The 12,707-nt window shown below is 40.0% G+C and overlaps 1 protein-coding gene across 1 annotated transcript in view; it reads left to right on the forward strand.

Annotated features, from left to right (window-relative positions):
• Positions 1-12,707, forward strand: part of LOC103659494 (lymphocyte antigen 75) — a 121,266-nt gene that overhangs the window by 94,565 nt on the left and 13,994 nt on the right. The window contains exon 35 of the mRNA XM_008687012.2: positions 11,231-11,341. Within this exon, the coding sequence (XP_008685234.2) occupies positions 11,231-11,341 (111 nt within the window). The remainder of the gene's footprint in view (positions 1-11,230; positions 11,342-12,707) is intronic.

Raw genomic sequence — 12,707 nt, forward strand, 5'->3', positions numbered from 1 at the left:
ATGCTAAATCTTGGTGTCCTTCCCTTTGTTCTCTTCATACAAAATGAAGCATAATTGTTGCGACTAGAAAACGTGGTGAGTGCCATTTTATGTGGGTTGGATCTTTGTGGTTACTGAACACATTCCCATACCTGTTGATGATAAAGGGCTGAAAAACTAAGCTTTTCATCACGGTACTTCACAATATCTTACCCAGGCAAGATCAGGAATCATATTAGACTTAGGACTAAGTCAGGAAAGAGCTTTTCAAGGTTATTACAAAATTAGCTGAGTGGCAAGATCTTAACAGAAAAGCTCCCATGGTGCTGCATGAGGTATAAATTTAACGTTGAAGTGGAAATCATTGTTATTGTTCTCTGTTATTTTGGAGTTTATTAGTGTAAGTGATCTTATGTTCTTAATCATCATCTTGAAAATCACAATGAACAAACCAGTTTCAATTCCTGAGTAAGGTTCCATGGCATCCCTTTTAGAAAGTTCTTCTGTAATGGTGCCTTTTCACATCGTCGGTGATCAGTGTGTTTACGGTAGCTGATTTCCCCGGGGTGGCCCGAGATGAGTGAATGTGAGCTTGTTCAGAGTTAAGTCCTCACGCTGTGGTCATCATGTGGATCAGAATCTAGTCTACGAAGTTTGAATTGCCATAGCCTACGAGCCCCAGATGAGGGTGCCCTGGCCTTCCTTGCTGAAGTTATCTTTCACCACTCTTCCTGCTGTTCACTCTGTTTATCCACACTGAGCCCCTGGGGACTCAGCCACCTGCAGGCTCTTCTGCCCAGACTGTCCTCCCCTTCCCCTTGTCCTTGGTGTGGCTGCCCCCACCCACATCATTCAAATCTCTGTTCATATGTCCCCTCCTCCGGCCTTCCCTGAACGCCCCACATTCTCTGTCACATGCCCATATTTTATTTTCTTCAAAGCACTTAATATTTTGTTTATTCATCATCGTCTGGCTTGTGTTTCCCCTTACCAGAAGGAAGATACATAATAGCAGAAACTTTACTGTCTTGTGAATTTTTGTTTTGTTTTGTGTCTTTGCACTGTATTCTAATTTATAATAAAAGGACCAAGAATTTTAGATGAATGATTTTAAAAGTAAGGGGGATAATGGGATTTCATTTTCTTTCAAATTATTTTACTTCTGTCATGAACTGATCTCATAATTGAATTCAAAGCATTAAATTTAATCTATTGATGTGACTTTCTCTAATTCTTTTTTTTTTTTTTTAAGATTTTATTTATTTGTCAGAGAGAGAGAGAGCGCACAAGCAGGGGGAGCAGCAGGCAGAGGGAGAAGCAGGCTCCCTGCTGAGCAGGGAGCCCAATGTAGGACTCAGTCCCAGGACTCTGGGATCATGACCTGAGCCGAAGGCAGACGCTTAACCTACTGAGCCACCCAGGCATCCCTGACTTTTTCTGATTCTTGTAAATGGCACAGTGATGTTTCAGGGGAAATTATCCCAGATAAATTTTTGTAAATTTTGAAACATATTAACAAATGTTTCTTTTTCTTCTAATGAAAAAGTGAAATTACAGTGAGGTATTATTTCAGGACTTCTTTCATTGTTGAGAAGCATTTAAAAATGTGCTTCTGTGTTGAAAACTAGTTGTGCAACAGGGTTATTGTCCACAATTTTTTATGACATATCAAGTATTTATTTCTTTTGTGGGTTATTTTGGATTTTGAGGGCAGATCTTGAGACTGAATCTATAAGAAAACGGACCAGTGATGCCCAGTGAGAAAAGTGCAGAGGAACACTGGCACCCCCATTCTATAAATAAATCTCATGACAGCTCTTCTGCAAAGGGACTGGAGGGGAGAAGATGGAGTTGGACATCTTGGAAGATGGGTTGGGGAGGGTGATGTGGAGGGGGAGTGGAGTGTCAGAGTGGCTGAATTTCCTTGTGATTCAGGGAGATCTTGCAGCCCAGAGTACAGCCACAGGCCTCTAGATTAGTCAGGGACTTGGAACCCCACTCCTGCCTCCATACGTAATAAACGTAATAAACAGTTCCTCTTCTTTCTCTGTCTCTGCACAGTTGCTCTTGCAGAAGCTAAGTCACTGTGACTCATATCTTAATGGAAGAGGGGCAAAGGTTGTATTATTGACCAGGGGAAAAATGCAGTCTTTGCCTTCACTTTGTTAACATTCAGAACAAGTATTTCCCAAGGATCACTTCCTCTTATGCCATGCCTGGTTGCATAAGAACATAAATTATAAGGGAACAGAGAGTTCTGCTAGAACTGACTGGTAATGCCACATATTCTTGTAGATATGCTGTTTTATTCTTTAGCACATGGTAATTTTAAGCAGAGGATCTATATAGAAACTTTTGGAATCTTAAGTACAAGCTTTTGAAATTTTCATCAGGCTCCTAAATTTCTGAGTCAGTAGAATTATAAAGTCATAAAATCCATAAAGAGTCACTTAGGTGCATTATTAATAACCTATCTTTCAGGACAGCTGTGGAGACATAAGAGTCCTAGAAAAGCACTTTGCAGAGAACATTGTACTCAGGCTGTGTGTGTGTGTGAAGTATATTTGGTGAAATATATTTTTATAGAAGATATTACAGAACCTCTCATTGAAAACTTACGACACTATTTTGGGGAGGCAGGTTTTTCATGAGAATGGGTTATAGCAGAGATAACTGAGCATGAGGAAGGCTTAGCTTTCTGCTCATGAAGTGCATGAACTTCGCCAGCTTTCCTCACAAAGGGTATCCAGCCTCTGCTGGAACACGTTTCTTCTCAAAGAAGAAATTCATGTCTTGAGTAGTGCTTAGGGCTTGTTTCTGGCATGCACACTGACCGGTGGCATGAGAGGAAGGGTTTGGTGCTGAACTAACTGGGGTTACTGCTATTGCTGAAATGAACCTAAGGAGAAAGCAGTTGCAAATTTTGAGGAAGTGAAGTTAACAGTTTGTTTTGTATTTTCCTGCCTATAGCTTCTTAATTTTTTTGGTCTTACCATGTTTTGCTTATTTAATTATTCAACAGTGGTCTTTGAGTTGCTGGAATCACCGCCATCATCATCATACTCATTCCCATCTCAGGGGCCCACACTTGCTATTACCTGTCTGACCCAGATTTCCCCATGGCTTTTTTCCTTCGGCTCATTCAGACTTTTTATATGTCACCTTGATAATGAGATCTTTCCTAGACACTTTCTAAAACTGCAGCTCTAACCCCTAACCCTACACCCAGGATCCTGCTTCTCTGCTTTAACTTTTCTCCACAGTACTTATCACCATCTTTGGTTGCTCATCTCCAAGATGGCCCCAGTGATTCTTTCCTGTTGTATTTATAGTTTTGTATAGCTTACCCAGCCCTGAATAGGGGTGACCTATGTAACCAATAGGATATTGCAGAAATAACCAAGAGTGTGATCTCAAGGCTGGATTAGAATCATTGGCTCTGGGAGAAGCCACCTGCCATGTCTTCAGATTTCTTATTATCCCATGTATCCTGACAGTAGATTTCTATCATTTGGGGTAACCTGAGCAAGGCTTTAGTCCTTGTAACCAGAAAGGCATCTCATACGTAGTGTAATGCAAAGTCCTGTAGAAGTTCAGAGGACTCAGAGGCTATAGCAACATAAGGGTTGGACACTTCACAGAGAACTGACCCGTGAGCTGTCTCTGATATAAGAGTGTACTTGAACCAATAGGTGGTTTAGAGAGCAGAGTTCTAAAGCTTTTATAAAGCATAACAATTACAGGTGTACAAAGAAATAGTTTATATATTTACATCATCTGGTATTGATTCTATTTTTGTGTATTTAATAGACTTGCTGTATTCCATATAAACTGTATTGCAAAAATTCTTTTTTATGTTCTATGTTTATGAGTTATTTATGATCAGTAGAAAATATCATGTGTAGCTTTGACTAGAAATAATATGACAGCGTTTGTCAACTTGTGATTCAGGAACTTCCAGTGATACGGAAAGGTGTTTCAGGTGTCATCAAACATGGTAATGGAGTCTGTTTCCATTGAAGTTGTTTTGTTTTGTTTTGTTTTTTAATTCTATAAGGATAAAGAAAAGGCAACAAAAGGAATCAGAAGAAAATAGAAGAAGAAAAAAAAGAGAGAAGAAAATCAAAATTTGCATTTGACAGTATCTGCCCTTGTGACTTCTTTCTATTTGAGTTTCATTCTGGAAATGACTGCTTTGTCTATCATGTCTTGATACATAAAACATCCTCTGGTCGAGGAAGGAGAGGAGGGAAGAGACCTGCCTACTTCGCTCATTCAGTATTTGGCTCCTTCCTAGGTGCTTGTCATCGTGCTTTCTGTGGTGCCCCCCTGCTTTGGGAATTTCTTTTTCTTTTTCCTTTTGTACATGGCAAACTCCTTTATCCTATAAGTTGTAGCTCAAATTATTTCCTTCTTTTTGAAATGTTTCTTAACTTTATAAGTTATTTATTCTTTCTTTTATTGTCTTATATAGTATTTTACCGATCATACCTTTGTAATATCTGTTATGTATATGTGTCTAACTCTCCCATCAGACTGAGCACTTTATGTGAAGGCCTCATTCTTCTTTCCATCCCTTTCTCCTTACCCCGCAGCACTGACCATTATATCTAACATATAGGACTTGATCAGTAAATGTGTGTTTTAGATGGGTGATGGGTAGATGGATGAACAATTATTAATAACTTGTTCAAAGGTGTGAAAAAGGGAACTCTGCTTCTGTCTATAACTGAGTGGGGAGAACAACTAGAAATTCTAGGTGAAATTCCATAAAAATCATATATGCAGGCATCAGAGAGCTGCTATGGCCATTTGTTGAGGTGAGCCCAATATTGTGTGTATTAACTTTTCCCCCTAGGAGAGTTGCCAAAATCTTAATCAGCTAAAGGAAGAACAGAGTTTTGAGCAGTCGCATGGTGCTAAGGAGACAAAAATTGGAGTTTTAACTTGCCAAAGAAGAGAGGCTTTACTTAGTATCCAGGCTTTCTTTGGGATCCATGGATATTGAGCCTCCCGAAGGCTATAACATCTCCCCAGGTCAGCTCAAACCCTGACTGTATTAGGGTAGTTGTCAATACCCAAACTTCCTACCAGAGTCCCTTCTAGAGAAGAACAGAATTATGTAGAGCCTCTGCCTTTTTTCCTACACAGTGTCTGGTAATTGATTTAAAACACACAGACACACACACATACACACACACACACCAGGTATAACAAGAAATAGGCCAGAGAAGAGGAGAAACAAAAATAGACCAAAAAGCAACCCAGAAATTAGAGTTATCAGAAATGCACCTTAAAATAACTGTAATAAGTTCAAGAATATAGATAATAAAATTGAGAATTTCACCAGAGGTCCAGAAACTACAAAAATATAAACGAATTAGAATTCTATAACTGAAAAGATTGACATTATGAGCTTAATAGATGGGTATAACAGCAAATTTGTTAAAACCTAAAGAGTAAATTAGTAAACCAGAAAGAACAGGATTATAGTATGGACAGCCAAAGTATTAAAAATATGGAAAGGAGCAAAGAGAATATTTGGGACATGGTGAAAAGTTTAACATAAACGTAATTTGAGGCCCAGAAAGGGAGGAGAGAAAAAATGGAATAGAAGTGTTATTTGAAGTAATAATAGCCAAGAACTTTCCAAAAGAGACCAATGAAAATACGCCATAAATTCAATAAGTGCACTAAATTATTAGCAGGATTAAAACACACACACGGGGGCGCCTGGGTGGCTCAGTCATTAAGCATCTGCCTTTGGCTCAGGGCGTGATCCCAGGGTTCTGGGATTGAGCCCCACATCAGGCTCCTCTGCTAAGAGCCTGCTTCTTCCTCTCCCACTCCCCCTGCTTGTGTTCCCTCTCTCTCTGGCTGTCTCTCTCTGTCAAATAAATAAATAAAATCTTTAAAAAAAAAAAAAAAACACACACACACGGACAAAACTAAGCACACCACTTTCAAACCCCTAAAAAACAAAGACAAAAAAGATTTTGAAAGCAGCCAGAAAGAGCAACAGACAGCTGATTTTTCAGTAGGAATGATGGAAACCAAGACAACAAAATTACATCTTAAATGAAAGATAAGCTGACAATCTAGAATTCTGTATTTGCAAAAATATCCTTCAAACATGAAGGCAGTGTAAAGATATCTGCAGAAAATAAAAGACTCAGGAGTTTGTAAGAGAGCCGTCCTTAAAGAAACACAGAGGGTAGAGGCCCACGGTGGCAGAGCAGGAGGACCGTGAGCTCAGCTCCTTCCCCGGACACAGCTAGACTCCAGCAACATGCAGAGCAGCTCTTTCACAGCTAAAGATGGGGCGGGGGGCCACACTGAGACGGATAGGTGGGGCAGAGATGTGGTCATCACCACTAACCCGACTTTACGAGAAACCTTCAAGGGACTTCTTGAAGCAGAAAAGGCCATGAATAGAAGTAAGATGATGAAAGAAAAAATTTCACTGGTAAAAGGAAACATATATATAAAGGTAGTGGATCAACTACTCATAAGGCTGGTATGAAGGTTAAAAGACAGAAGTAGTAAAGTCAGTTATATCTACAGTTAAAGGATACACAAAATAAAAAGTTGTAAACTATGGTGTCAGGCATAAAATGTGGTGGGGGCAGGAAAAATGTAGTGCTTTTAGAATGTGTTCAAACTCCAGTGACCATCTGGTTGAAATAGACTGCTGTATACATAGGATGCTCACGTGTGAACCTCATGGTAACCACAGACCAAAAGCCTATGATAGGTACACAAAAAATAAAGAGAAAGGAATCCAAATGTGACATTAAAGAAAGTCATATCACAGAGGAAGGAGCAAGAGAAGAAGAAAGGAACAGAGAGAACTATAAAAGCAACCAGAAAGCAATTAAAGAAATGGCAGTAAGTACATAGCCATCAATAATTGCTTTAAATGTAAGTTGTCTACATGCCCCAATCAAGAGACGTAGGGTGACTGAATAGATTTAAAAAAATAGGAAAACAAGACTGGGGTGCCTGCCTGGCTGGCTCAGTTGGTAGAGCATGCAACTCTTGTTCTTGGGGCTGTGAGTTCAAGCCCCACATTGGGTATAGAGCTTACTTAAAAAAAACAAAACGAAACAAACAAAAAAAACCAAGACCCATCTATATGCTGCCTACAAGACTTGCTTCAGACCTAAAGACACATGTAGACTGAAAGTGAAGGAATGGAAAAAGATATTACATGCAAATGGAAATGGAAAGAAAACTGGGTAGCAATACTTATATCAGACAAAACAGACTTTAAAAGAAAAACTGTAACAAGAGGGGTGCCTGGGTGGCGCAGTCGTTAAGTGTCTGCCTTCGGCTCAGAGTGTGATCCTGGCGTGTGTTCCCTTGCTTGTGTTCCCTCTCTTGCTGGCTGTCTCTGTCAAATAAATAAATAAAATCTAAAAAAAAAAAAAAAGAAAAACTGTAACAAGAGACAAAGTAAGGGCATTGCATAATGATAACGAGATCAACCCAGCAAGAGAATATAGCAATTACAAATATCTGTACACCCAACGTAGGAGCACCCAAATATATAAAGCAAATATTAACAGACCTAAAGGGAGAGATTGACAGCGATACAGTAATAGGAGGGGACTTTAATACGGCACTTACATCAAAGGACAGATCATCCAGGCAAAAAATAAGGAATCAGCGGCCTTAAGCAACACATCAGACCAGATGGACTTAATAGACATATAAGGAACCAAGCGGCAGAATATACATTATTTGCAAGTGCACATGGAACTTTCTCCAGGATAGATCACATGCTAGGCCACAAAACAAGTCTCAATAAATTTAAAAAGATTGAAGTCCTATCAAGCATCTTTTCTGACAACATATCTCGTATGAAACTAGATATTAAGCACAGGAAAAAACAGGAAACCCTCCCCCCGACCGTGCAAACATGTGGAGGTTAAACAACATGCTACTAAACAACCAATGGGTCAACAAAGACATCAAAGAGGAGATTTAAAAATTACTTGAGAATAACAGTTGTTGATGAGGATATGGAGAAAAAGGAGCACTCGTGCACTGTGTGGGAATGCAAACTGGTGCAGCCACTGTGGAAAACAGTGTGGAGGGTCCTCAAAAAATTATAAATAGAACTACCCTATGATCCAGTAATTCCCCTACTGGCCATTTGACCCCCAAAACAAAAGATAATTCAAAAAAGTATATGCATCCCTATGTTTATTGTAGCATTATTTACAGTAGTCAAGATACGGCAGCAACCCAGGTGTCCATCCATAGATGAATAAAGATACATACATCACCACACAATGGAATATTACTCTGCCATAAAAAAATGAAATCTTACCATCTGTGACAATATGGACGGTCCTGGAGGGTAGTATGCAAAGTGCAGTAAAAGTCAGACGGAGAAGGACAGTTACCGTATGATCACTTACGTGTTACATCTGAAAGAGCTCGTCTAAGGACCAGACTTTCGGAGAGGGCAGCAGAGCAGTAGCGTGAAAGTACGATGGCTGAGTGCTATTTCTCAGGAGGACGTCTAAGGGCTTCGCTGCTCCACTTACAGACTTGCAGCCAGGAACCCTGCCCCTCCAGACGAGTCTGGCCTCTCCAATTCCTAAACATTTCTGGACCTCCATGCTTTTTAACTCCTGGGATCATGCTGCACATAAAATTTTACACCAGGTTTTTGTTGTTTTTTATTTTATTTTTTTTTTTTTATTTTTTTTTAAAGATTTTATTTATTTATTTGACAGAGAGAGACAGCCAGCGAGAGAGGGAACACAGCAGGGGGAGTGGGAGAGGAAGAAGCAGGCTCACAGCAGAGGAGCCCGATGTGGGACTCGATCCCGGTACGCCGGGACCACGCCCTGAGCCGAAGGCAGACGCTTTAACGACTGCGCTACCCAGGCGCCCTGTTGTTTTTTAACTTAATGTTTCATTAAGTAAATGTTCCTAAAATATCCCTACCAACTATCTTTAAGCTACCACACTGAGAAAGTTCTAGATTTCTACCAGGGTTCAAGCCAAGGTAGTCATGTGTGTAATGCAAGTACTTATAGAACAGCGGGATGGAAAAAACCTGTACACAAAATAAATTGTATCTTGAGACACCTATTCTCATGCTAGTACAGCTTGACTGTATTATTTTTTATTTATTTTATTATTTTTTAAAGATTTTATTTATTTATTTATTTGCCAGAGAGAGAGAGCACAAGCAGGGGGAGTGGCACGCAGAGGGAAAGGGAGAAGAAGGCACCCCACCAACCAGGGAGCCCGACACAGGGCTCAATCCCAGGACTCTGGGATCATGACCCGAGCTGAAGGCAGACGCCCAACCATCTGAGCCACCCAGGTGCCCCAAATTTTTATTTTTTTTAAAGCTTTTATTTATTTATTTATTTATTTATTTATTTATTTATTTATTTTATTTATTTATTTTAAAAGATTTTATTTATTTATTCGACAGACATAGAGACAGCCAGCAAGAGAGGGAACACAAGCAGGGGGAGTGGGAGAGGAAGAAGCAGGCTCATAGCGGAGGAGCCTGATGTGGGGCTCGATCCCATAACGCCAGGATCACGCCCTGAGCCGAAGGCAGACGCTGAACCGCTGTGCCACCCAGGCGCCCCTAAAGCTTTTATTTTTAAGTGATCTCTACCCTGAAACCTACACTCCCTCGATCAGGAGTTGCATGTTCCACAGACTGAGCCAGCCAGGCCAGAGCCCCCATCTTGGATGATTTAACTACTAAATGTAGCAGTATGAGGCCGAGAAAAATCCAGGTCTCACCATGGGGACAATGTTAAGTAGCCTCTAGTATTATTTAGGTTATTGACCCACCTGCTGTAACAGTGACCTGAATTAACGACTCAACAAGATAGTTTATTTTTTTCTCTCATAACAATCTGAGTGTGATATGATGGTTCCATGTAGGATCCTTCTGTCTTGTTGCTGTGTTATTCCTAGGCTATTTCCATTGTTGACATGATTAAAGATGGCTAACTACATGCTGGCCAGTGGGAAAGGGGAAGTATGATCCAGGGAGCAAACTCCTTCCTTTTAAAGGCAATTTGCACCTTTCACTTCAGCTCACAGCTCATTATCCAGAAGTTGCTGGAAGACTGGAAAACAATTTAGCTTGGTGGACACGTATTCTGTGCTGTATGAGAAGCTGAGGTCAAAAATCCCCACAAAAAATAAAAAATAAAATAAAATAATACTGAGTCAATACACCAGGAAAAAAAAAGGGCTGGGTTCAAGTAGGGGACAACTAATGATCTCTGCCATATTCTGAGTTTAGTAAACTCAAGGTTGTTGAATTTAGATTAACACTGGTGATGGTTAAGTTCTGACCTCTGTCGTAGGGCATTCTTTCACTTGTTTATATTAAAATTACAATACATACAGAACTTAAAGCTATGTAAAAATCATAGTGATTTTTTCTACATAGAACTAAGAGAATAGGTAAGAGTAAGCTCTTTTTACTCACTGGAATTCAGTAAAATCCTCCCCTTTTCTCCATTCTGGCCAGTGAAATCAAGCTCTTTAAGGCTTGCTTTTGAAAGTAAGTTCATGCTAATTAATGAAATTCCAGAGCCAAGGCTTAAAAATGTACACATTTATAAGGAACAACAACAACAACAGATCAAGATAGAGAAGGAGGTGCCATTCCACTCGACAGCTACAGAAGAGATACGGTTCTGTTTCATAGAGCTAGCTCAAAGAATCTGCTTTGATGAGGTGTTAAACTAAGCACATGCCTAAGAACATCAGTCTGTTTTCCTGTGCAATATGAAAACTTGTCTGAATATTCATCATCTAGCAACTTGTCTCGGCTCTTGGAAGTAGAATTTTTTTAAAACCTCTTGCAAAACTCTTGAGACTTTTGAAATTGTTACTAAATACTGCAAAGCCGACCATCAAAAAGAGCTTGTAATTCTGATTGGTTGTCCTTCTTGCTAGTTTGTTGCCTTGGTAATAATGCTGTAATTTACAAGTCTGAATTCCTCAACACGCTAAAGGCTTGTAACTTTGCTCTGTCAAATCAGAAGAGAATCACTGGCCCATTTCTCTTTTCCCAAATGTAGAATGGAGAAAAATAAATTCCTATCATTCCTAGTTGATTTTTATTTTAACAAAGAGCCTTGTGTCTAAATTCTTTTTTTTTTCTTTCAAAATTTAATATCCGTATCTTTATCTTTAGGAATTCACGGACTTCTTCCCAAGTATGTAACAGTGTTTCTCTTTTCCCACCTAGACTGTCCTTCATCTGCCTGGGTTCGGTTCCAAGACAGTTGTTACATTTTTCTTGAGGAAGCCATCCAAGTAGAAAGCCTAGAGGACGTCAGAAATCAGTGTACTGACCATGGTAAGGAGCCTATTCTCTTTTTTCCAGTCATAAATGGTGTTCACGAATTTCTTAAAAAAATGTTTTTGTCATCTCTCTCACTTCACCTGGGTCCTTATCATAAACGAACAGTTTTTATTGTATAAGACACAAGCCACACAGTGGAATTGGGTGTATGTTTCACCTTTGAGTTGGGAGACAGCTGTTCGACAATCCTGTCCAAAGCTGTGTGACAGAAACTGAGCAACAAGAGCAGTGTCCTCGCGATGTGCGCGCTCTGTGCGGGCGCTGTGCTGCGGCGCCTCGACTCCTTTACCTGCGTGTCATTATCGTAGCGTACCTCTCAGGAGTTTGTCGTTAGCCTCCTATCAAGGGGAGAAATGAAGTTCGGTTATGTGTCCGAAGTCATGCAGGTAATAATTAGCAGGGCCGGGGTTCAAACCAGGTTCGGCTCAGATTTGAGGACCACAGTTCTTCATCAGGCTGTTCTCCTGCCCTTGAGGGCGCTGCTTCCGGTCTGCAGTGTGGGTAGAAGTCACACAGGACCATGCGGTGCAACTGTGTAAAGAAGTGTATGTTGGAGAAAAAGGAGGAAAAGGCTGTTTGCTAGCAGAGACACTCAGTGTTCTCTGGAAAATGTATTTACAACTTCACACCATGAAGTATTTCAAATAAAGACATCATTTCAAAAAAATTTTTATTCATTTATTTGAGAGAGAGAGAGAGCGCTGGCACAAGCAGGGGGAGCCGGAGAAGCAGACTCCCTGCTGAGCAGAAGGCCTGATATGGGCTGATCCTGAGACCCTGGAACCATGACCCGAGCTGAAGGCAGACACTCAACCGACTGAGCCACCCAGGCGCTACTAAAAAGGTCATTTTTATAAAGGTGTGCCTGGGTGCTCTTTGTATATTTGGCTGTTTGGCCCAAAGTGCATCCTTGTTGTTAAGCCTCTAATTGTTGTGATTCTCGAAAGTTCATACTGAAACTAGGATGTGAAATAGCATCTCTTTCAATGGAAATATCTGTGATGGTGATATGAGAGTCCTTGATTTTTAAGAAGTGCTTTTATTACTGCATGAGATCTAAAATCTCTTGATCATTTCATTAAATTTTATCTTAGGCTTATTAATAACTCCAGCATTTAGAAATGCCCTTTACCTAAAAAAACCACAATTTCTGACAACCAACCAATATGACATTTTGGAAGAATATCAAATCATACTCACTTATAGAAGGAATGAATGTAAGCATAGAAGTTTTTAATCCTATTAAATGTGCCACGTAGTACTCAACACATATTGTTTCCCTTTGAGAAACTAATACCTGCCAAAATGGTGTTGAATATTGGTTCTTGGAGAACAAGACAAAATTTCCAACCTAACAGTA

Source organism: Ursus maritimus, unplaced genomic scaffold (genome assembly GCF_017311325.1).
Source record: "Ursus maritimus isolate PB19 unplaced genomic scaffold, ASM1731132v1 scaffold_1, whole genome shotgun sequence".
Lineage (NCBI taxonomy): Eukaryota > Metazoa > Chordata > Mammalia > Carnivora > Ursidae > Ursus > Ursus maritimus.